The sequence below is a fragment of the Lissotriton helveticus genome, chromosome 5_1 (assembly GCF_964261635.1).
Source record: "Lissotriton helveticus chromosome 5_1, aLisHel1.1, whole genome shotgun sequence".
Classification (NCBI taxonomy): domain Eukaryota; kingdom Metazoa; phylum Chordata; class Amphibia; order Caudata; family Salamandridae; genus Lissotriton; species Lissotriton helveticus.
The window spans coordinates 1,228,573,366-1,228,599,829 of NC_136065.1; the positions used below are offsets into that span (position 1 = coordinate 1,228,573,366).

The window sequence follows — 26,464 nt, forward strand, 5'->3', positions numbered from 1 at the left end:
ATTCCATATGGTGTGGGACTGTCCCGCGCTGGCACGCCTTTGGGGGGCGGTGATAGATATGCTGCAGACTGCAGACTGTCACGGGGTGGAACATACCAGCCACTATTAAAGGGTTGGTGTTGGGGCTGCTACCCATGCCAAAAGCCAAGAAACTCACTAGGAAATGTGTACAACTGGGCTTCGTCTTAGCAAAAAGGCAAATCGCAATTCATTGGCTGAATCCAGCTCTTCCCACCCTTGAGAGGTGGACTAGGGATATGGAGCGGGCCAACGCAGAATTAGTTCAGATGAAAAACCTTGAGGAAGACGCAAGGGCTTGGTGCCTAATGATTACAGACCTAACCAAAGAAAAAGCCCCTCTGGAGAGAGAGGTGGTCTCATTACACTCCACTCAGGGAATGAATGACACATTGGCTGCAATCTAGGTTCCCCCAGTGCCCCCATAATAGCTTAGATGAGTGAGGTACGCGATAATACAGGTGGTTTTCCAGCCTCGAGGTGAACGTAGCAGCCCCTGACCGAGGGGGGAGGGTGAGGGGTAAGTTCACAGTTGCTGTTCCTCATGGTTGAAAATGTGATAATGACATGTGCAATTTGCGTGATACTGATCAGAGTTAAGCAAAGAAATGACCAATAGTCTATGTTAAGTGATCATATATCCTTGTTGAGCGAAAGCAAGAATACTGTAATTGTTGTAATATGCCTGTTTGGAAATGTACTGTTAGCATGCAAATGACAATAAAAATATTTACACAAAAAAAGTTGCTGTAAGTTAAATTTTTTCAAAGTCTTGGCTAGGAACAGGAGGTTTTTCAGTCAAGTGTTGTAAGTCAGACTTTTTGGCGTTATTTTTCAATTTGGAGTGACCGAGGTGTACCTTTAGGGGTTGTATGGTCAGCAAACAGAACTGGAGGTGGAGCTGCCATGGGGGGAGGTGGGTCAGAGAGAGAGGTGAGAACGGAGGAAAGAGATGAGACTTGTAAGAAGGATTGCTCAATTTTTGCGACTTTGTCAGAGAAAAATGCTAGCAATTTCTTCACATCGTTCATTAGTGGTGATTAAAGCAAGAGGGGGGTCAGACGTGGGTTATCTTTTCACAATGTTAAAGAGCTCCCTGGCACTACTTTTTGCAAAGTTCCATTGGTTGCGGAAGAAGGAGGCTTTTTCTCTAGAGATGTTTTTTTTGTATGACAGCCTTGTAGTTCTAAGTAAAGCTAGGTGAGTAGTCGAGGGGTTTTGTCTCCAAGGGCCATATTAGCAAGAACCTCATTAAAATGATTGCCGTTTTAGCGGCAGGAAACTGCCGCTAAAACGGCAATAGTGGGCTTGCTAATATGTGCTTTAGAGTTCCAATAGAAGCCCAGGTTAGATGTCCTGCACATTTAACCTGGGCTGCTATTGGATTTCTATAACGCATATTAGCAAGCCCATTATCGCCGCTTTAGAGGCAGTTCCCTGCTGCTAAAACGGCGATAATTTTAACGAGGTTCTTGCTAATATGCCCCCAAGTCCTTTCTGCTTGTCTGAGTTTTCTTCTTCCATCGTTGAAATCTGAATTAAACCATGATTTTGATTTTGTAGCTCTCGGTTGTTTTAGTTTAGGTGGGGCCACTTGATTGAGAAGATCCGAGATAGATGAGTTGTAGTGTGAAGTTCAAGAATTTGGACTTGTTTTATATCTCTGGTTAATTGCTTAGGATTCTTAGGAACATCTGGGAGGGGTTTGACTGTGGCATTGATATTGAAAGGAAGTAGATTGCGGTCTGACTAATCAATAGGTGATATGGAGCTAAAGGAGATCAGGTCATTTTTTGTGATAATCACATCTAGGGCGGGGCCTTTGATGTGTATTTGTTTATTGCAAAGTTGATTTAGGTCGTTAAGATCCAGAAGGTTCAAAAGTAGTCACAGTGAGGTATCTTTTGCATTGTTCCAATGAATGTTGGAATCGCCCAGGTACACATCCTTCATGTCAGTTAAGGCAAACCGAGTAATGAAGTCTCAAAGCTCTTCTGTGAAGAGGGGTCAGTCACTAGGAGGATGGTGTGGAATTTGACAGGCCTTTGGTTATAGGTTCTGCCCCAAGGTATTCAAAGGTCGAGTGTTTTGCCTTACTTAACGCAGAGAGTTGGATTCCTATTTTGTGAATCATGGCTAGACCTCCACCTGATCTTTTAGGTCCGTCCTGTCTAATGATAGTACACCCGGGAGGGGTTAGCAGGTCAAGAATAGGGGTGGCGTGTTCATTGAGCCAGGATTATGTGAGGAAAGCTATATCAAGTTCTTCGTTGCTAGAACTGGTGATTCTAATAGTGCTCCCAATTACTGGGAAAGTGAGGTGGGGTTGGGGAGACCTAGACTGTGGTTTGGAAAGCTATGATTTGCTTAGAGCAATGCCTTCGAGTTGCCATAGGGTGCGGAGGGCATAAAGGGGTCTTTGGGAAATATGACCTCAAATAGTGTGGAGCCAGGGGGGATGTTTAGAGGCTGCGGTAGGAGAGCCAGTGTGTGGAGGTAATTTATAACTCTTGGGGGTGTGATTGCTGGATAGCTTAGCTTGTTTTGAGATGTCATGTCTTAGGTGAGATATGTCATTTGCCAGTGAGTCATGTTTCTGTTTCATACGGGACCAGATCTGTGTGAGTGTGTTATCAACACTTCCAGCGATGCATGCTTGAAGCTGTGAGACAAGTCCATGGGAGCAAGGTGCAGAGTGTGCTTTGATATGGGTGAGCTCCTTACTTTGAGAACTAGGCTTGTGGACAACCTTAGTGGGGTGGATAGGGACAGAAATGGTAAGGAGTGGTGCTTCGGCAGAGGGTTCAGGAGAAGCTGGTCTAACGATGAGGCCGAAGCAGCTAGGTGTGCTGAACCCAACTTCGTGATTAGCCGCTGAGAGATTGCTGGTTTGGGTGGGCAAAGGTGAGGACCCTTGGCTGAACGTTTGTGTGCTGAGTGTGTTTATGGGGGAAGTAAGGTTGCAAGTTAGATCCGTGGGTGGCTTCGGGCCGGAATGTGAATATGAGGGGGGGGGGAAAGGCACGTTGGTTCAGGTGAGCGTGTCAGGGGTCGGGGATGAAGGCCTAAGTGACAGATCACCCTGACGTGTGAGAGGTTTGAAAAATGACAGAAAGTGTTGATAGAATAGGGAGAGGTGAGGGTCCGTCGCTTGTATAAGAATGTTTCCTGTCTTAAAAATGGATATATCAAATTACCTCTAAAAGATGAGGTGGGAACGTCAGTTTAGTTCCATAGGGTATCTTGATAATCTTTGTCACTTGTAGTAGGAGAAGGAAGATGTTACACCATCGGCCATATTTAGGATTGATGGTATAATGCATTATTTCCTGCCTATTTTTGCCAGGAACATCATGGCAGTGAGGGACAGGAAAAAATCATTATAATTACCCCCCAACACCCTGGGAGAAATCTCAGATTGTATGGCTTATTATTATTTTTTTTATATACAACATAAACTCCCAGTTTGGGGGTATGTTTTTGGAAAACATGAACAAGTTAGAAAAGTGTGACGGCCAACTATCAGGACTAATTGTAACATCTGTCAAATGTTTCCTATATTGACAGGAACCACTACAATCACAGTTCTTGTCAATGTAAAGAGATGTCTGTGGGGTCTGAAAACGTCTCTAAATTTTGTGGACGAGATGTCCATTGGGTAGATGCAATAAAATATTCTGTTGCTCTTATAGCCATTAATCCATCCACCAATCTCTAGATCAGCCCGCAGTTTAGATTACTTGTGTGCCTCTGTTTTGGGTATAGGGGGTAGCTCTTTGTCGGCCTTTCCCTGGGATTTCCAAGTTGTTTGTGGTTCAGTTCCTTTCAAGGGTCTTGGTCTTCATATTGGGATATGGATGTTCCTGTCCCTGACCCCCCACATTTCCCCCAAGGATTGGTGGTCATTGGCACACTGTGAGGCCTGGGGGACCCTCCCATACTGGAGAACTTCTACCATCACTTGCATGCAGTCCTTAGATATGCCTTTCACATTCTGAGGGAATGAGGTGCCCCAATTAAGATACTTTGTAAGCATTCAGCAATGACAACCCATAGGCCAATTTTTGTTGGCTGTAGAAATGTGTGCATTTCACCCATGCTAACCAGTGATAAAGTGCTTGTGCTCACCTTTGTAAACATTTTGGAATTGGCATATCCCTAATAGGCACCCTTATTCATTTTTAAATCCTTGGTAATTTGTGCCTCACATACCTAGGGCCTGTAAAGTAAATGTAGCTCATGGGCTGCAGCACTCATTCTGCCATTATGTCACACTGCAAAACATGTCTCCAGGCCTGCCACTGCAGCCTTGATTGAGCATTTTTAAACTACCAATCCTACCTGGCAAAATAAACCCTTTGCCAGTTCTAAATCTTATTTTTTAATGCTTTTAATTCAACTCTAAGGTAGGCTTTAACATTCATAGGGCAAGATGCAAGATATTTAAAAAGTACGGCATGAATATTTAATGTCTTAAGTGTCACGGCAATGAAAAAAAACCAACGTCGTTTTTCACAGTTGCTCTCCCATACGTTAACACTGGTTTACATTATCACCTTTAATAAATCCTAAATTCAGAATTGGTAGGAAAATGGTCAAGGACTCATTTTAATAGTAATTTAAAATCCAACCTTATGGTTACAATGTATTTTCCTGCCTAAACCAAAAGGTTTTCCCACCACTGTCCAGCTGGCATCTGCCAGGGCCGAACTGGCAGTAGTGGGCACCATGCGTTTCCCCGGTGGGCCAGAAGGGTGGGGGCTGTTTTTAGGTCTTGCCTGAGACAGCGCATGCGCTGTCTCTTCGAGACATTTAGTAAGTGGCTTTTAAAAGTGCCACCAGAGGCTTTTGCTGGCCTACAGCTTGCATTCACGAGCTCATGCACGTGCACAGCTGCCATCTATGTATTTATTGCTGTAATCAGGCTCCTCTGCTTGCACTACCCCCTCCCTTTTTCCCCTCCCTCCTGGTCAGCTTCATTTGTGTCTTCTAGCTGTGAATCATGCTCCTCTGCTCGCACTCCCCCTACCTTCTCCCCCTCCTCCCCCTCCCCTTCGTCAGTTTCATTTGTGTCTTCTATCACTGTGAATGTTCCTGCTTCCACCAGGCACACACACCCTCTGTCGTCCGTGCACACTTTCACCAGGCACACATACCACCAGCCATTAGTGCACGCTCCCACCAGGCACACACACACCACCAGCCATCAGTGCACGCTTCCACCAGGCACACATACCACCAGCCATCAGTGCATGCTTCCACCAGGCACCCACACCACCAGCCGTGAGTGCATGCTTCCACCAGGCACACGCACCACCAGCCGTCAGTGCACGCTTACACCAGGCACACACAACCAGTCGTCAGTGCACGCTACCACCAGGCACACACACTACCAGCCGTCAGTGCACACTTCCACCAGCCATACACACCACCAGCCGTCACTGCACGCTTCCACCAGGCACGCCCCACCAGCCATCAGTGCACGTTTCCACCAGGCACACACACCAGCAGCCGTCAGTCAAAGCTTCCACCAGCACACACACCACTAGCCATCAGTGCACGCTACCACCAGGCACACACACCACCAGCCGCCATTGCACGCTTCCACCAGACATACACACCACCAGGCATCAGTGCACGCTTCCACCAGGCACAAACAGCACCAGCCATCAGTGCACGCTTCCTCCAGGCACACACACCACCAGCCATCAGTGCACGCTATCACCAGGCACATACACCACTAGCCATCAGGGCACGCTTCCACCAAGCATACACACCAACAGCCATCAGTGCACGCTTCCATCAGGCATACTGACCACCAGCCGTCAGTGCACGCTTCCACCAGACACACACAGCAACAGCCGTCAGTGCACGCTTCCACCAGGCCCACACACTACCAGGCGTCAGTGCACACTTCCACCAGGCACACATACCACCAGCCGTCAGTGCACGCTACCACCAGGCACATACACCACCAGCCGTCAGTGCACCCTTCCAACAAGCATACACACTATCAGCCGTCAATGTACCCTTCCACCAGGCATACACACGACCAGCGGTCAGTGCACACTTCCACCAGGCACACACACCACCAGCCATCAGTGCACACTTCCACCAGGCACACACACCACCAGCTGACAGTGCACCCTCCCACCAGGCACTCACACAACCAGAATGGAAACAACATTCAGAGCAGTAACAAAAACCATGTCCAGCTATTGTAGATCTGGCAACTTAAACAAAACAGCAACAAAAAACAAACATGCATTGGCATAGCCAATAGGTCTCGCTTTTTGGACCCTATACGTATTTAGTTATGCAGCAGTATATCCTTGGTGCAACAACACCAACTGTTGCATCACTAAACACTTATCAGGTCCCAAATGTGAAACCTATTGGCTATGCCAATGCTTGTTGTTACTGTTGGCACTGCTGCAAATTCGGCCCAGTGTAACAAAAGTACAGTAGCAGTGTTCCCACCAGTCACCCCCAGCCCCCCAACAATGAGTCCGATGTAAATGTCAGGGTTTGTTTGCGATCCCATTCCGGCCCTGCACCTGACCCCTGATGGCTACCAGACAGTGGACAAAGGGCTCTGAGTGTGGGGAGTGATCTTCTCCCATGACAGGACAGCCTGCGGTCTTTGCCCACCCCTTCCTGAGCTTCAAATAATACCTGTCTTGACATTGGCAGATGAACCTCACACCTAGTGTTGCCTATCGTTTTGTCAAACTAGGCAAGCTGGCAGCAAACACAATGAGAGTGAAGGAACTGACCAGAACTTGTTTAGGGATTGTTAAAGGCCTGCCCATCCCAAAGGCTGGCACATAGCATTCAAGTGGACCTCATAGACCTCGTCCCCAAAACCAGACCCTGTGAAAAATAAAAAAAGGTCTGCCCTGCTGTTTGAAGAATCTGAAGGAAGATTAGACTTGCTTGCCTTGAACCCAAGACCATAGAAGTTACTCCAAGGATCAGTTGGCTGACTTTCTGTTTAAGTTACATGGACACAACAACCTTGCGGAGGCCTCTCTCTCCATATCTGCCCAGCTGACCAGTTTCAATAGGACTTGCCCTGGACCCTATTACTGACTATTCCCTAAGTGGTACACCTCAGGTCCTGGATCCTTGGCTGGATTTAGAGTGTGCTCCTCCTGTCCCAAAACTGACTGCAAGAAGTGGGACTTCAATAGGACCGATGAAGAGCAGCATCCAATCAACATCAAAGCCTTCAAAAGCATGGAGTTCAGACTTCGCGTCCACTGAGTTTTCTCTCCTTTGCGACACCTGCACCGTGACCCCACACACTTCAGCAGTCTGCTGTCATTGAGCCCTGCATCAGGTGTAGCTTGCAAGTTGCGTACAGATAACTAGTTGATGACCCCTTTCAGGCCGAGCATTCAAGACCTCTTATATATACTTCTGTATATACTTATTTGTGTGTACTTTGTGGGCTCTGGAGATCAGCCCTTAGACGTGTCTGCTTCTGCTTAGGGACTTTTTTTCTGTTCAACTGCCTCTATTTAACTGTCTTGATAGAAAACGACCAGTTGAGGTCAGTAAAGTGCCAGAATTGCTTTCTGCTTGTTCAACTGCCTCTATTTAATGGCCTTTGGTCTTATTTCACATAATAAAGTATTCTCTATTGTTCCAAAATTATTTTGGGAATTTTCTTGTGTTGAGTTTTAACTTTATTACGGTTTTTGGTACATCATATATACTTTATGTTATGTTATGTTATGTTAATAACATTTATTGGGCGCAACAGCTGCCCCAGCGAAGGGGCGTCCTGGCGCCTGATCATGTACACAACACAACAGATCAGAGCTGAAAAGAAGAGAGTTCAGATAGCAGAAGTGAACAGGTGGGTTTTGATGGCGCGTCTGAAAAGAGTCAGGCTGTTGAGGGCCCGAATGTGTACAGGAAGGGAATTCCATAAGTCCGCCGCCAAAACACGGAAGGAACGTCCTCCCATCCTGCTCAGCCTAAACCTAGGCTTAGTCGCCAGATGGTGAGTTTCGGATCTGAGGGACCGCGTAGGAACATACGGAGAGATGAGACTCGCCAGGGCCGGAGGAGAGGAAAGCTTCAGAATCTTAAATGTCAAACAGAGAGCCTTAAATTTGACTCTCTGTCTGACCGGAAGCCAGTGAAGAGAGGCCAGGACAGGGGAGACCGAACAACGTCTCGGACAACCTACAATGGCCCGTGCAGCAGCATTCTGCACCCTCTGAAGCCTAGTCGCCTCAGCCTGGTTGACTCCAAGAAGCAAGGCACTCCCGTAGTCTATCCGGGAAAGGATAGAGGACTGCACCACCATTTGCCGAGTGGGAGGGTCGAAGAATTTGAGGACTGGTCTCAGTCCTCGCAGAATGCCATAGCAGGTGGCTGCTATCTTCTTTGTATGGCTGGTAAAAGAAAGGTTGGAATCCAGCCAGACCCCCAGATTTTTAACTTCGGCCGCTGGGATGGGGGCCACCCCCAATTCGAGAGGCCACCACTGATCTCCCCAGAGTTCCGCCTGCTTCCCTACAATCAGGACCTCGGTCTTCTTGGCATTAAGCTGTAGGCAGTTGTTACGCATCCAGTTTGCCACAGCTATAAGTCCTGCCCGGAATCTGGGCGCCGTCACCTCAGGGTCCCCACTGAGTGTCACCGCCAGCTGCGTGTCGTCTGCATACGATGCCATGGTAAGGCCACATTGCCTGACGACAGCAGCCAGCGGTTTCACATACAAGTTAAACAATGTGGGGCTAAGGGCAGAGCCCTGAGGGACTCCCAGTTCCAAAGAGTGGTACAAGGACTGGCCAGGTGGAATGGCTACTTTAAAAGACCGGTCCGAGAGGAATGAGCGGAACCACTGAAGAGCCTTCCCCACAATACCCACTTCCTCCAAACGCCGCATCAGAATGTCATGAGACACCGTGTCAAACGCGGCGCTCAGGTCTAACAGTAAGAGCGCCGCAGTCTGCCCCGCATCTAGCACTGACCGTAAATGCTCGATCATAAAGAGCAGGGCGGTTTCAGTGCTATGTTGAGCGCGGAACCCATTTTGACTCTCGTCAAGAATATTATTACGAGAGAGGTGGGCAGACAGAATGGTATTCACGTGCGCCTCAGTGACCTTGGCGGTCCAAGGTAGGAGGGAGATGGGCCTATAATTCTCCGGGAGCAAGGGGTCAGCGTTAGATTTTTTCAAAATGGGCTTGACCACAGCTTGCTTCCAGGAAGGCGGAACCACGCCCTCACTAAGGGAGAGATTGATCAGCTCCAGAATGGGCTCACGACAAAGAGGCGGGAGACGGGTGAAAAGCTCCGGCTTCAGAGGGTCTAAGGGGGAGCCCGATTTAATTTTGAGGCTCAGAGTGTCAAATACCTCATTAGACATGGCCGGCAAGGTGGACAAGGTTTCGGACACCAAAGCCTTTACATCACCAAGAGCCTCCCCGGGAGCAGATGGTATAAATCCTCGATAGATTTTCTGCACTTTCTCCACAAAGAAGGATGCCAAGCTTTCACAGTGCGAGTCAGTGCAGATTTCTTGTGAGGTGGCCCGTTTCCCCATCAGGTCTTTAAGTACCTTAGAGATTAACTTGGAGGGGTTAGGGCTGTTGGAAAACTCAGCTGCATAATATGCAGCCCGGGTTTGACAAATCGCTCTATGGTAAGACTTAAGCTGAGCAAAGTACAGCGATTTTAACTTTAAACATTGCCTCTAGATTAAGCCTGACTGCTGTGTGTCAAGCTACTAGAGGGTTAAGCTCAAGTTTATTTAGTGACTTTAGCGGTTCATCCTGATTATTATTTGAAGTGGGTTCTCATCCCCCTCAAATATATCCCAATCAATTATTTACAAGGTTCATGTTAAAAGACAGATACCCCTCAACTATAAATCTGCTGCAATGAACAATTCATAATCTCTGACATAGAGAAGCAGTCACCCATATGAAATGAAGTTCTACTTTTGGGGAACTCATCATACTGCAGGAGTACTCAGTTGAGCTGAGGTGTAACAACAAAAGCATGTAGAGCACATGCTTGGGGAGAAGCAAAATGACATATGCATGCTGGCTACAGTAGGGATTTCAACCCTGCAGCTGGTAAGTTATTTTTAGAGAACACCAATTCTGCTGTGGTTATGTTGTACTTAAAGTGACATTGAGTTAGTTGAATTTAGTATTTGCGTGTTATTGCATACTTTTCTTTTTGCAGCCTTTATGCTCATTTGTTGATCTTGTTAAGGAAGATGCCAACATCAATTCTGGAAATGACATGTTACGAAATTCCCCTACGGAGCAATAAGAGTATATACCCCTTGACATTCACTGGTATTGCCCATTTGTGAACTCTTTCACACTCTTACACTGGTATTTGCCTTTTGACGTATCTCCAAAAGTGTTGGTCTGTTTGGGTACAAAACACATGTGGTTTAATCTTAGACCACTGGTGACTGCTGGAACTCAGTGATCCAACGTGGCCCTAAAGACTGTGATTACTTTGCCTGCCTCAGCTGCAGCGGCCAGTGGGAACCTCTTTCTTGCCTTGGTGCTGAGCACTGGGTGAGACAAATGATACGTTTCAAACCTGTGTGATGTTTGAGATGAACATTTTGATCAACATTTTCTGAGATGGCAAACCTCTATTAGACTGGTACATAAAAAGGCTGAAGTCCCTGGGATGGGAGGGGTTTATGGGGAGTATTTACTGGTACCTTGCGTCTTACACTACTCGTGGTTATTTGAAATATTGAAACATTACATTAAATCATTTTTGAACATTCATCGAGGTATCTGCATTATGTTTAATGATATATTTGTAATTGTAGTTAAAATTCTGTTTGGGTTCTGCTTCAGTGGTGTAGTCATGGGTCTGAATAAGAGTTCTAGAAACCTGCCATTTGGGTTTCACATAACTTATTTCTGTGTTTCCACAGGTTCTTCAAGCACCCGAGCGCCAATCGTTACAGGTATACCTGTTTTGCAAAAATCTCTTCTGTTTCTGTTGTTTTTTTTGTTTAAATATCTTTATTGGTATTTTTGGTATTTTATCATAACTGGCAGCATGTTTTTATACAGCATTTACAATTGTCCATCACGACATTATCGTTCCCATGTGACTTACAATAGTGCAATTGACATCAATAGTAAGCTAACATTAACACATCGTGTCTGCTTACAAATGTATACATTATTTTGGGTACACCTAAAGAAGTCTAGGTGTGCTATTGCTCGCACATGCTTTCACATCATGGTTTCCGAGTTTAATGCAAGGTCATACACAGCATTATTGGGACATACCTTTATCTGGGCCCATACCACAAAACCTGGTGTATAGACTATTCCATCACAGAACGTTAACCTGTCAGCTAGACTTGAACAGCATCTTAAATACAATATTGGAAATTGACAATGTGTGATAAGAAGTCGCATGTGGATACCAATAAGACCTATTTTTTAATAAACATATATTCAAAACTCAAACTTACAACACTACAAACTGCCATCTGAACTATACAAGTCAATTCGCTGCTACATATCTCAGTATAGCCATATAATCTACACCCCAGTGTCTTATGGCTCGCCCAGCCAGGGGCCAGAGTAAAGCATGTGTCTGTGTGTGGCTACAAAACCAGCAAAGGAGCACCCCCCTTCTGGAAGCGAATGGGGTCTGTATGATCAGTAGTGGTGTACCGGGAGTTTTCAGTGGTGACCTGACCTGACCTCGTCAGAGCCGGTCGCTCCACCTGCCGCGTGGCTCCTCCTGAGTGCACCGGTTCCGCCTGCTGCTGGCGCCTGTTCGCCGCTGCCCCCTGGGCTTAGGTGCCCCTTGGTTGTGTTTCTCTGCTTTTTTGTTTACTGTTTGACCGTTGTGCCCCTGTATTTGCCCGATTGTTCTGTGCCTCTCTGCCGCCTGTTTCCTGCTGTTTTTCCCCACTCCCCGCTCCCTGCCGCTGCTCCCCCGCGGCCCAGCCCCCCTTCTTTGTTCTGTACCCTCGACCCTCGACCTCCTATTCGCCACCCCGCTCCCGCCTCCCAGCTGCTCCTCCCTCCCACTGGCTACTTAGGCAGAGGACACGCGACGGGGAGCTGTGACCTGACCTGACCTCGTCAGAGCCGGTCGCTCCACCCGCCACGTGGCTCCTCCTGAGTGCACCGGTTCCCCCTGCTGCTGACGCCTGTTCGCCGCTGCCCCCTGGGCTTAGGTGCCCCTTGGTTGTGTTTCTCTGCTTTTTTGTTTACTGTTTGACCGTTGTGCCCCTGTATTTGCCCGATTGTTCTGTGCCTCTCTGCCGCCTGTTTCCCGCTGCTTTTCCCCGCTCCCTGCCGCTGCTCCCTCGCGGCCCAGTCCCCCTTCTTTGTTCTGTACCCTCAACCCTCGACCTCCTATTTGCCACCCCGCTCCCGCCTCCCAGCTGCTCCTCCCTCCCACTGGCTACTTAGGCAGAGGACACGCGACAGGGAGCTGTGACCTGACCTGACCTCATCAGAGCCGGTCGCTCCACCCGCTGCGTGGCTCCTCCTGAGTGCACCAGTTCCCCCTGCTGCTGACGCCTGTTCGCCGCTGCCCCCTGGGCTTAGGTGCCCCTTGGTTGTGTTTCTCTGCTCTTTTGTTTACTGTTTGACTGTTGTGCCCCTGTATTTGCCCGATTGTTCTGTGCCTCTCTGCCGCCTGTTTCCCGCTGTTTTTCCCCGCTCCCCGCTCCCTGCCGCTGCTCCCCCGCGACCAAGCCCCCCTACTTTGTTCTGTACCCTCAACCCTCGACCTCCTATTCGCCACCCCACTCCCGCCTCCCAGCTGCTCCTCGCTCCCTCCTCCCTCCCACTCTCCATTTATGGCAGAGTCCGCACGTATGTGCAGCGTTCACGCGCAGCGGTTGCGCCGATGGGGCACCGAAGGCGCGCCAAAGGCAAGCCCGTCTACGCCCGTCCGCGCCCAGCACCAGGACCCCTGGTCCCCGATGATGCCAACGCACCCGACGAACGTACGACGCCGCCACCCTCCACGCACTCCACACCGGCCGAAAAACCACCTGCTACCAAGCCACCCCGAGGCGCACCCACAGACCCTTCACCTGCCAAGCCTGCCAATTCACCTGCCTCCGAACCTGCACCGCACCCACCAAGCCAAACACCAGCAACAATCACCTCAAGTGCATCCTGCTCAACACCCGCTCCGTCCACAGGCACGCCGTGGAACTCTGGGACCTCCTCGACACAACATCACCAGATGTCGCCTTCCTCACGGTAACCTGGATGAACGCCTCCTCAGCCCCCGACATCGCCATTGCCATCCCGGACGGCTACAAGATCATCCGGAGAGACCGCGTCAACAAACCGGAGGAGGCATCGCCATCGTCCACAGAAACACCATCCGCATCACGTCCAACTCCGACGACGCCCTCACCGCCGCCGAACACCTTCACTTCCAGATCCACACAGACCCCAAGACCACCCTCAGAGGCACCCTCATCTACAGACCCCAGGACCACGCACACAATTCAGCGAAGCCATCGCAGACTTCCTCAGTCCACACGCCATCACTTCCACAGACTACATCCTCCTAGGGGACCTCAACTTCCACCTGGAGAACAACAAAGACTGCACCACCGCCACCCTGCTGGACAACCTCGCCAACCTGGGACTCAAGCAACTGGTGAACACCCCCATCCACTACGCCGGCCACACGCTTGACCCCGTCTTCTCCTCCAGCAAGCACATCTCCTTCAGCCACTCAACCAGACTACACTGGACAGACCACAGCTGCGTCCACTTCAACTCCACTAGAACCACGGCCCACCACCACCCGCAACAGGTTCCCCGCAGAAGCTGGAGCAAGATCACCTCAGACCAGCTCGCCTCCTCCCTCAGCCGGAACCCGCCCACCAACACGACGGACCCCGACGAAGCAGCCCGCAACCTCACACAGTGGCTCACCGACTGCGCCGACGAACTCGCACCACTGAAGAACCCTCCCAACAGACCCGGCAGCAGGAAAGCCTCTTGGTTTACCAACGACCTCAAAAACTCCAAGAAAACCTGCTGCACCCTCGAGAAAGCCTGGCGCCACGACCAGACAGCAGAACACATGACCGCCCTCAAGAACGCCACCTGCAAGCACCACCAGCTGTTCCGCACCACCAAGAAGACAGCATTCAAAGAACGACTGGACAGCAACACCCACAACAGCATCGTTAACGAGCTCTCCAACCCCAGTGCCTGCAACACCGACATCACTCCCTCGCAAGACCTCTGCGACTCTCTTGCCTCGTTCTTCCACCGCAAGATCGCCGACATACACAACAGCTTCGGCGAACAAACCACCCACCCAACCACCGAACCAGCGCCCCGCCACCACCACCCTCCGCACCTGGACCCCGGTCAGCACCGAAGACACCACCCGCCTGATGAACACCATCCACTCCGGCTCCCCCACCGACCCCTGCCCACACCACATCTTCAACAAGGCCGACGCCATCATCGCACCCCAACTCCGGAACGTCATCAACAGCTCCTTCGCATCTGCCACCTTCCCGGAGAGCTGGAAACATGTCGAACTGAGCGCCCTCCTGAAGAAGCCCACCGCGGACCCCACGAACCTCAAGAACTTCTGCCCCATCTCGCTCCTCCCGTTTCCAGCCAAAGTCATCGAGAAGACCGTCAACAGACAACTCTCCGCCTTCCTCGAGACCAACGGATCCCTCGACCCCTCACAGTCTGGCTTCCGAGCAAACCACAGCACCGAGACTGCCCTCATCGCGGCCACCGACGACATCAGGTCCCTGCTCGACAACAGGGCAACAGCTGCCCTCATCCTCCTAGACCTCTCAGCAGCCTTCGACACCGTATGCCACCGCACCCTGATACAACGCCTCAGCAACACAGGAATCCAAGGAGCGGCCCTGGAGTGGATCATCTCGTTCCTCGACGGAAGAACCCAGAGAGTCCGCCTCCCCCCGTTCCGCTCCACGGCCACAGAAGTCATCTGCGGCGTCCCGCAAGGATCCTCTCTCAGCCCCACCCTCTTCAACGTCTACATGAGCCCCCTCGCAGCCATCGCCCGCCAACACAACCTCAACATCATCTCCTACGCCGACGTTACCCAGCTGATCCTCTCCCTCACGAACGACCCCGCCACCGCCACCGCCAAAGCCAACCTCTAGGAAGGAATGAGAAACGTCGCAGAATGGATGAAGATCAGCCGTCTTAAACTGAACTCAGACAAGACGGAAGTCCTCATCCTCGGACCATCTCCCTCTGCCTGGGACGACTCCTGGTGGCCCCCTGCCCTGGGCATCGCACCCACACCAACGGACCACGTACACAACCTGGGCTTCATCCTGGACTCCTTCCTCACGATGACCAAGCAAGTGAATGCCGTCTCATCATCCTGCTTCAACACCCTGCGCATGCTACGTAAGATCTACCGCTGGATCCCCACCGAAACCAGGAAGACGGTCACCCAGGCCCTCGTCACCATCCGTCTGGACTACGGGAACACCCTCTACGCTGGAACCAAAGCCAAACTCCAGAAAAGGCTCCAGCGCATCCGGAACGCCTCAGCAAGACTCATCCTGGACATCCCTCGATGCAGCCACATCTCTCCCCACCTGAAAGACCTGCACTGGCTCCCCGTCAACAAGAGGATCACGTTCAGACTCCTCACCCACGCACACAAGGCTCTCCACAACATGGGCCCGAAGTACCTCAACAACCGCCTCACATTCTACAGACCCACCCGCCAGCTCCGATCCGCTAGCCTCGCCCTCGCCTCCGACCCACGCTTTCGGAAATCCATCATCAGAGGAGGGTCCTTCTCCTACCTGGCAGCCAAGACCTGGAACTCCCTCCCCACTCACCTACGGCTGACCCTGGACCATCTCTCCTTCAGGAAGCAAATCAAGACCTGGCTGTTCGAGCAGTAGCAACCCCCCCCCTCAGCACCTTGAGACCCTTACGGGTGAGTAGCGCGCTTTATAAATTCCGCTGATTGATTGATTGATTGACTGGGTATGCGATTGGCTCTATGGTTTGGCGCAACAGTGTCTTGTATGCAGACCCCTGGGTATTGACATGTCTGTTATAAATCAGCAAGTTGTTGATCCTCATCATTTACTGCAACACCAACCTAGGAGAGCCACCAGCATAATGTCCCCGTCCTGCGCCACAGGGTATTTGCGAAGCCCTTCTGTCTCTTCCCTATGTAGCGGCGTGCTCTCCATGGCACAAAGCCCCAGTAGACAAATCTTCCACGTCAGCGGTAAGGGTGTGTCTGTACATGAGGCTAGCATTGTGACTACCCCTTGCCCATATTGTTGTTGGGATGTGCACGCCCAAAGCATGTGAATCAAATCTGCATCTGGCTGCTGGCAGCGTGGACATGTGGAGGTGGCAGTGTGAAAGTACCTATTTATCTTGTCCGGTGTGAGATACACCCTTTGTATGATATATATATATATATATATCTGTATAAGTTTGAATCTGGAGTTCCTCGGTATGTCACTGTAACTTGCCAGCACAGTGTCCCATTCTCTATCCGTCCATGGCCGCCCTCTATCCATCTCCCAACTAGCTCGGAGCTGTGTCATTGACTTGAGGGTGTGTGTAAGGAGCGCTTCCACTAACCAATGCACCACGTGGGAGCCTGCCCCCATGACATGTAGGTATTGCAGGAGCAGATGTGTCGGCGGTTCCACCGTCAAGTCCCCCCAGGCATCCAATAGTGCTTTCAGAAGGTTGGCGTGCAAAAGGAATTGGCCTACTGGTATCTTAGCATCCTCTGCTAGTGTCATGAATGACATTAGCGTACCATCGCTATAAAGGTCACCCAGCGAGTCTACTCCTGCGGCATGCCAGTGCGTCAGAGCTGCTTCTAATGTATCCAGTCTGACTCGTGGTGTATCAAGTAGCGGCAGGATAGGGGCATATGGAAGGGTCTCGCGAGTAAGATATAAGCTCCTCTAATAGCAATGTAGCGACAAACCAGTCCTTGGATGTTTCGTGACGGGTTGAAACTGGTGACAGATCTGAGAGCGTCCAGGGCTGTGCCACAGTTGCTGTGCCCTCCAAACCCTGACCATCAAGCCTTTTAGTGCCCATTGGAGTTGAGCAGCTATGTAACACAGTCCAATATTGTGGACAGCTAGCCTGCCCCGATCAGTGGGAACGTACAGTTTCCACAAGGCCACCTGCGGTCTCCCATTATTCCATAGGAAATCCCTGAACAACCGTTCCAACTCTCGAAAGAGCTTAGATGGAACATAGAGTGGGAGATTTGAAAAACAGTACAGTAGTTTAGGCAACACAATCATTTTCACCAGAGCGATACGGCTCATGACGTTTGGAGGAAATGTCTTCCAAAATCGCATTTGAGCATGGAGTGCTGAGATTGCTATTGTCAAATTACCCTCAAATAGGTCTTCAGGTTTCCCATATATAAATATCCTGAGGTATCTAAATGTGGCAGGATACCATGTGAGAGGTGAATCACCTAGGACCACGGCCTCCTCCGCAACAACAGAGCTGAAAGGATAGATCCTTGACGTGGCCCAGTTATCCCAGAGTCCAGATATTTCCTCAAAGGTTCTGAGTATCTCTGCAATGGACGTCGGGATTGCGGTAACATCCCGAAGGTATAACAACAGGTCATCTGCGTATAGGGAAATGGCATGTAGCCCATCCCCCAACTGTATGCCCCATGCCTCTCCATCCCTTCGGAGCATCATCGCTAGCGGCTCCATTGCCAGAGAGAACAGCAACGAGGACAAGGGACAATCCTGACATGTCCCACGTCTTACTCTAATTGGGTCTGAAATCAGCCTACTGTTGCGGACTCGAACAGTGGGCCGTTGATACAATAGGAGGACCATGTTTAAAAAGTTATCTCCCAGTTCAAGTTTGCCTAAAAATGCCGCTAGATAAGGCCACTCCAGAGAGTCAAAGGCTTTCTCCAGGTCAAAAACCAGGCAACCCGATCTAGGCCATTTATGTGTCGAATAGTTTTGTACTGTAAAAAATTGACGAATGTTAAGAGAGGTGCACCGGGCTGGAACAAAGCCGTTTTGGTCAAAATGTACCAGTGTTTTCACTGCAGGAGAGAGATGCTTAGCTAATAGTGATGCAAAAATGTGGCAGTCTGTGTTGAGGAGTGCTAATGGGCGGTAGGAGTTCAGGAGGTCAGGGTTCTTATCAGGCTTGAGGAGGGAAACCAGCAGGGCCTCGTTTTGTGTATTTGTAAGGGTAGGGTCATCTAGCGCAGTTTTGTATACTTTCAGTAACTGTGGTATCAAAATGTAAGCATATGCTTTGTAAAATTCAGTTGGGAGACCATCCGGTCCTTGTGATTTCCCGTTGGACAGTGAAAAAATGCTATTGCAGAGTTCCTCCGAGTTGATTTAGGTCCTCACATTGGGTGTTTATCGGCTTCGGTAGATCTACGTCCCCCAGGTAAGCCTGCAGCTCTAGGGGAGTGGCCCGCACACATGATTTGTATAAGTTCTGATAATGCACGATGAATGCGTCTTGGATGTCATGTTGCGTTTAAGCAACTCCCCCGTTTGCCGTTCTAACCGATGTTATCGGTGTAGACAAGTCATTTCGGTGGATGCGCCACGCTAGTAATTTGCCTGCCTTATCGCCCATTTGGTGCGTCTGTGCTGAATGAGCAGTAAAATTCAGACACTTGAACCGCTCCAACAAGTGTGCATGTGCATGTGTGCATCCAGTTGCTATCGAGCACCGTCTGCAGCAACGTGTTCATTAGTAGCCAGCTTTTCTCTAATGCAGTAAGTTCCTTCTCTAATTGTGCATGTATACCTGCCTGTGCCCCCAGACAGTGCACTCTGACGACCACCTTAAAGGCGTCCCACTCCACCAGTGGTGAAGTGGCCGTGCCCGCATTTTCATCAAAATATTGTGCCACCGTAGTGGCTAGTATATCACGGAATGGTGCTTCTAATAAGACATCCGGCTGAAGGCGCCACACAGGGATCGGCGGCGGCGTCTCGGCCTCCCTTCGTAGCTCAATCAGATGTGGGTTGTGATCGGAATGTGTGCTCCCTAGGTATGAGGTGTCGGATATACATGTGAGAAGGCAATTCGGCAACATGAAATGGTCTAGACGCACATGCAGTTTGTGGGCCCCAGAATAGTAGGAATATACCCTTACCAGTGGGTTCCTGAACCGCCACCCATCAGTAAAGTGCCTTTGCTCTGCCCAGTGCTTCAAACCTTTTGCAGCTGCATGCGTGGCTGTTCCCGCAAGGGAGGAAAGGAGCAATCCAAGGAAACATCCAGCACACAGTTATAGTCCTCGCCTAAAATCTTGGGTGTGTCATGCCATGCAGAGAGTTTTTGCGATATCTGCTCCAGGTATGTAGCCTGTACAGTGTTTGGCGCATATAGTGAGGCCAGCACCAATGGCCTACCATTTAGTACACGCCGAACCATGACATATCTACCCTCACCATCCACCATTGTGTCTGTCACCCGAAATGGAGTGCCTGGTCTAACCCATATTAGTGTCCTTCTTGCATAAGCAGAGTAACCAGTCGTATATAGCTGCCCTCTTCATCGTCTGTGAAGGCGAGCGACTCCTTTTTGAGGTAGGTGTGTCTCTTGAAGGAGAGCAATTTGTATGTGATGTCTCTTTAAATAGGAGTATATAATGTAGCTGTGCTCCGGACTATGGATCCCTCTCACATTCTACATTCCTATCCTAACAGGTGCCATATCTTACGTGTGCCAGAGGTACCCATATCTCTGCCCAGCTCAAGGACGGAGGGGACGGTGGTGAATAGTACAGGCAAATGTTTGTATACATTACCATATGGGAATTAACTTTAAAGCAATAATATCCTCGCTCAATAGTGATGGCATAAAAAATTAAAAAAACATCTTTCAAGAAAGAATAACATGTGAGCAATTCTACAACAGACAGTTGCCCAAACTATTAAGACAATAGCACACAATTAACGTCTGGGGGAGACTATAGCGCACAGCAACTTTGGAGGCTTACAGTGGCCAATCACAGAATATTAAATAGATCATCCCAGACAGTTAGGTCCTGTTCTGGCTAGTCACAGGCATAGGCAGGGCAGTTATTCTTTTGATATACATAATATTCCCATATAAGGGGGGACCTAGAAGGGGAGCTTAACGATGGGTCCAGTCCTGCCACGTATCAACCACACCACCCGTCTACCCCACTCTAACAACACAGTGTATTAATAGAAGACATAATTTCCTATACTTGCGTGTCCGACAGGATCTAATAGTAAGTGGCCAATGAAGACAAGGAGACAGAATTGCAAGCGATGCATTCTTAAGTGAAATCATCTGAGGTCTGTGGAGTAACATGCAGTAGCGTACAAGAGTCCTGGGACACAGGAATGCTGTCCGTGTTGGTGTCTTCAGCCTGTGAACCACTAATGTTCGCTACAGCTTGCACAGGTTCCAGTTGTCCACTGAGTACCAATTCAGGTGATGGACCATTTGCCTGCAAAGTCGGAGACTGTGACTTCCGTCGCGGTCTTCGGCGTTGTCACTGAAGGGCTTCCACCATCGTCTCCTTCTGCCCCGGTTGTGACGAGCCACGTGCACCCAACCATTCTTCCACACTTTCCGGGGTGGTGAAGAAATGAGCTTTACCATCTCAATCAATCAATCAATAAAGGCATTTATATAGCGCACTACTCACCCAGAGGGTCTCAAGACGCTGGGGGAGGGGGTCCGCTACTGCTCGAACAGCCAGGTCTTGAGTTGCTTCCTGAGGGCGAGGTGGTCCTGGGTCAGGCGGAGGTGGGTCGGGAGGGAGTTCCATGTCTTGGCGGCGAGGTAGGAGAAGGACCGCCCCCCTGTGGTGGCTCTTCGGATTCGGGGGACGGTGGCGAGGGCGTGGCCGGTCGATCGAAGCTGGCGTTTGGGAGCGTAGAAGTTGAGGCGGCTGTTGAGGTATCCTGGGCCTTGGTTGTGTAGGGCTTTGTGTGCGTGGGTGAGTAGTCGGAAGGTGATTCTCTTGTTGACCGGGAGCCAGTGCAGGTCTCTCAGGTGTCCGGAGATGTGGCTGCGGCGGGGGATGTCCAGGATGAGACGTGCTGAGGCGTTCTGGATCCGCTGGAGTTTCTTCTGGAGCTTGGCGGTGGTTCCGGCGTAGAGGGAGTTGCCGTAGTCCAGGCGGCTGGTGACGAGGGCCTGGGTGACCGTCTTCCTGGTCTCGGTGGGGATCCACCGGAAGATCTTACGTAGCATGCGCAGGATGTTGAAGCACGACGAGGAGACGGCGTTGACTTGTCTGGTCATGGAGAGGGAGGAGTCCAGGATGAAGCCTAGGTTGCGTGCGTGGTCTGTTGGTTTGGGTGCGCTGCCTAGGGCGCGGGAGCCACCAGGAGTCGTCCCAGGCGGAGGGTAAGGATCCCAGGATGAGGACTTCCGTCTTGTCTGAGTTCAGTTTCAACAAGGGGTGGTGATGGACAGAGTCTCTGAATTAAGCAGAGTACTCTCACCCAGTCAAGAGATCAGGGCTAGATCCAACACCGTTTTTTAGCTCATTGCACCATCCCAGTTTCAGAACCTGGCAGTATGCAAATTAGTCTGTCCCTGGCCCAGTGCATCATGGGAACAGGGCAGACCAGACTACAAAAGCCAATTCTTACACTGGGAAGGAAACAAGCTTCCGGGGACCGGATTCTGGCATTTTAGCCGTCTTCGGCCCGGCTTGCTTGAATCCTGATGGTGCAATGAGCAAGGGACTCACATCTGAGTATACCCTTCCACGCTTAGGGTGGACAAAATTATTTACAACAAGGGGTGGTGATGGACAGAGTCTCTGAATTAAGCAGAGTACTCTCACCCAGTCAAGAGATCAGGGCTAGATCCAACACCGTTTTTTAGCTCATTGCACCATCCCAGTTTCAGAACCTGGCTGTATGCAAATTAGTCTGTCCCTGGCCCAGTGCATCATGGGAACAGGGCAGACCAGACTACAAAAGCCAATTCTTACATTGGGAAGGAAACAAGCTTCCGGGGACCGGTTTCTGGGACAGGAACAGACTAATTTGCATACAGCCAGGTTCTGAAACTGGGATGGTGCAATGAGCTAAAAAACGGTGTTGGATCTAGCCCTGATCTCTTGACTGGGTGAGAGTATTCTGCTTAATTCAGAGACTCTGTCCCTCACCACCCCTTGTTGTAAATAATTTTGTCCACCCTAAGCGTGGAAGGGTATACTCAGACATGAGTCCCTTGCTCATTGCACCATCAGGATTCAAGCAAGCCGGGCCGAAGACGGCTGTAATGCCAGAAACCGGTCCCCGGAAGCTTGTTTCCTTCCCAGTGTAAGAATTGGCTTTTGTAGTTTGGTTTGCCCTGTTCCCATCATGCACTTGGACAGGAACAGACTAATTTGCATACAGCCAGATTCTGAAACTGGGATGGTGCAATGAGCTAAAAAACGGTGTTGGATCTAGACCTGATCTCTTGACTGGGTGAGAGTATTCTGCTTAATTCAGAGACTCTGTCCCTCACCACCCCTTGTTGTAAATAATTTTGTCCACCCTAAGCGTGGAAGGGTATACTCAGACATGAGTCCCTTGCTCATTGCACCATCAAGATTCAAGCAAGCCGGGCCGAAGACGGCTGTAATGCCAGAAACTGGTCCCCGGAAGCTTGTTTCCTTCCCAGTGTAAGAATTGGCTTTTGCAGTTTGGTTTGCCCTGTTCCCATCATGCACTGGGACAGGAACAGACTAATTTGCATACAGCCAGGTTCTGAAACTGGGATGGTGCAATGAGCTAAAAAACGGTGTTGGATCTAGCCCTGATCTCTTGACTGGGTGAGAGTATTCTGCTTAATTCAGAGACTCTGTCCCTCACCACCCCTTGTTGTAAATAATTTTGTCCACCCTAAGCGTGGAAGGGTATACTCAGACATGAGTCCCTTGCTCATTGCACCATCAGGATTCAAGCAAGCCGGGCCGAAGACGGCTGTAATGCCAGAAACCGGTCCCCGGAAGCTTGTTTCCTTCCCAGTGTAAGAATTGGCTTTTGTAGTTTGGTTTGCCCTGTTCCCATCATGCACTGGGACAGGAACAGACTAATTTGCATACAGCCAGGTTCTGAAACTGGGATGGTGCAATGAGCTAAAAAACGGTGTTGGATCTAGCCCTGATCTCTTGACTGGGTGAGAGTATTCTGCTTAATTCAGAGACTCTGTCCCTCACCACCCCTTGTTGTAAATAATTTTGTCCACCCTAAGCGTGGAAGGGTATACTCAGACATGAGTCCCTTGCTCATTGCACCATCAGGATTCAAGCAAGCCGGGCCGAAGACGGCTGTAATGCCAGAAACCGGTCCCCGGAAGCTTGTTTCCTTCCCAGTGTAAGAATTGGCTTTTGTAGTTTGGTTTGCCCTGTTCCCATCATGCACTGGGACAGGAACAGATTAATTGGCATACAGCCAGGTTCTGAAACTGGGATGGTGCAATGAGCTAAAAAACGGTGTTGGATCTAGCCCTGATCTCTTGACTGGGTGAGAGTATTCTGCTTAATTCAGAGACTCTGTCCCTCACCACCCCTTGTTGTAAATAATTTTGTCCACCCTAAGCGTGGAAGGGTATACTCAGACATGAGTCCCTTGCTCATTGCACCATCAGGATTCAAGCAAGCCGCCCGAAGACGGCTGTAATGCCAGAAACCGGTCCCCGGAAGCTTGTTTCCTTCCCAGTGTAAGAATTGGCTTTTGTAGTTTGGTTTGCCCTGTTCCCATCATGCACTGGGACAGGAACAGACTAATTTGCATACAGCCAGGTTCTGAAACTGGGATGGTGCAATGAGCTAAAAAACGGTGTTGGATCTAGCCCTGATCTCTTGACTGGGTGAGAGTATTCTGCTTAATTCAGAGACTCTGTCCCTCACCACCCCTTGTTGTAAATAATTTTGTCCACCCTAAGCGTGGAAGGGTATACTCAGACATGAGTCCCTTGCTCATTGCACCATCAGGATTCAAGCAAGCCGGGCCGAAGACGGCTGTAATGCCAGAAACCGGTCCCCGGAAGCTTGTTTCCTTCCCAGTGTAAGAATTGGCTTTTGTAGTTTGGTTTGCCCTGTTCCCATCATGCACTGGGACAGGAACAGACTAATTTGCATACAGCCAGGTTCTGAAACTGGGATGGTGCAATGAGCTAAAAAACGGTGTTGGATCTAGCCCTGATCTCTTGACTGGGTGAGAGTATTCTGCTTAATTCAGAGACTCTGTCCCTCACCACCCCTTGTTGTAAATAATTTTGTCCACCCTAAGCGTGGAAGGGTATACTCAGACATGAGTCCCTTGCTCATTGCACCATCAGGTTTCAAGCAAGCCGGTCCGAAGACGGCTGTAATGCCAGAAACCGGTCCCCGGAAGCTTGTTTCCTTCCCAGTGTAAGAATTGGCTTTTGTAGTTTGGTTTGCCCTGTTCCCATCATGCACTGGGACAGGAACAGACTAATTTGCATACAGCCAGGTTCTGAAACTGGGATGGTGCAATGAGCTAAAAAACGGTGTTGGATCTAGCCCTGATCTCTTGACTGGGTGAGAGTATTCTTCTTAATTCAAAGACTCTGTCCCTCACCACCCCTTGTTGTAAATAATTTTGTCCACCCTAAGTGTGGAAGGGTATACTCAGACATGAGTCCCTTGCTCATTGCACCATCAGGATTCAAGCAAGCCGGGCCGAAGACGGCTGTAATGCCAGAAACCGGTCCCCGGAAGCTTGTTTCCTTCCCAGTGTAAGAATTGGCTTTTGTAGTTTGGTTTGCCCTGGTCCCATCATGCACTGGGACAGGAACAGACTAATTTGCATACAGCCAGGTTCTGAAACTGGGATGGTGCATTGAGCTAAAAAACGGTGTTGGATCTAGCCCTGATCTCTTGACTGGGTGAGAGTATTCTGCTTAATTCAGAGAATCTGTCCCTCACCACCCCTTGTTGTAAATAATTTTGTCCACCCTAAGCGTGGAAGGGTATACTCAGACATGAGTCCCTTGCTCATTGCACCATCAGGATTCAAGCAAGCCGGGCCGAAGACGACTGTAATGCCAGAAACCGGTCCCCGGAAGCTTGTTTCCTTCCCAGTGTAAGAATTGGCTTTTGTAGTTTGGTTTGCCCTGTTCCCATCATGCACTGGGACAGGAACAGACTAATTTGCATACAGCCAGGTTCTGAAACTGGGATGGTGCAATGAGCTAAAAAACGGTGTTGGATCTAGCCCTGATCTCTTGACTGGGTGAGAGTATTCTGCTTAATTCAGAGACTCTGTCCCTCACCACCCCTTGTTGTAAATAATTTTGTCCACCCTAAGCGTGGAAGGGTATACTCAGACATGAGTCCCTTGCTCATTGCACCATCAGGATTCAAGCAAGCCGGGCCGAAGACGGCTGTAATGCCAGAAACCGGTCCCCGGAAGCTTGTTTCCTTCCCAGTGTATGAATTGGCTTTTGTAGTTTGGTTTGCCCTGTTCCCATCATGCACTGGGACAGGAACAGACTAATTTGCATACAGCCAGGTTCTGAAACTGGGATGGTGCAATGAGCTAAAAAACGGTGTTGGATCTAGCCCTGATCTCTTGACTGGGTGAGAGTATTCTGCTTAATTCAGAGACTCTGTCCCTCACCACCCCTTGTTGTAAATAATTTTGTCCACCCTAAGCGTGGAAGGGTATACTCAGACATGAGTCCCTTGCTCATTGCACCATCAGGATTCAAGCAAGCCGGGCCGAAGACGGCTGTAATGCCAGAAACCGGTCCCCGGAAGCTTGTTTCCTTCCCAGTGTAAGAATTGGCTTTTGTAGTTTGGTTTGCCCTGTTCCCATCATGCACTGGGACAGGAACAGGCTAATTGGCATACAGCCAGGTTCTGAAACTGGGATGGTGCAATGAGCTAAAAAACGGTGTTGGATCTAGCCCTGATCTCTTGACTGGGTGAGAGTATTCTGCTTAATTCAGAGACTCTGTCCCTCACCACCCCTTGTTGTAAATGAGTTCAGTTTCAGGCGGCTGTTCTTCATCCATTCGGATACCTCTTTCATCCCTTCGTGAAGGTTGGCTCTGGCGGTGGCGGAGTCGTTGGTGAGGGAGAGAATCAGCTGGGTGTCGTCGGCGTAGGAGATGATGTTGAGGTTGTGCTGGCGTGCGATGTCTGCGAGGGGGCTCATGTAGACGTTGAAGAGGGTTGGACTGAGCGAGGAGCCTTGAGGAACTCTGCAGATGACTTTGGTGGCTTCAGATCTGAACGGGGGGGAGGCGGACTCTCTGTGTCCTTCCGGCGAGGAAGGAGATGATCCACTCCAGTGCCTTCTCCTGGATTCCGACGTTGCTCAGGGGCTGCACTAGTGTACGGTGGCAGACCGTGTCGAAGGCCGCGGAGAGGTCTAGGAGGATGAGGGCTGCTGTTTCTCCGTTGTCAAGCAGTGCTCGGA

General features: G+C 50.0%; 1 protein-coding gene across 1 annotated transcript in view; it reads left to right on the forward strand.

Moving 5' to 3' along the window:
* Positions 1–26,464, forward strand: part of LOC144752607 (scavenger receptor cysteine-rich domain-containing protein DMBT1-like) — a 1,088,995-nt gene that overhangs the window by 347,362 nt on the left and 715,169 nt on the right. The window contains exon 20 of the mRNA XM_078640489.1: positions 10,952–10,984. Within this exon, the coding sequence (XP_078496615.1) occupies positions 10,952–10,984 (33 nt within the window). The remainder of the gene's footprint in view (positions 1–10,951; positions 10,985–26,464) is intronic.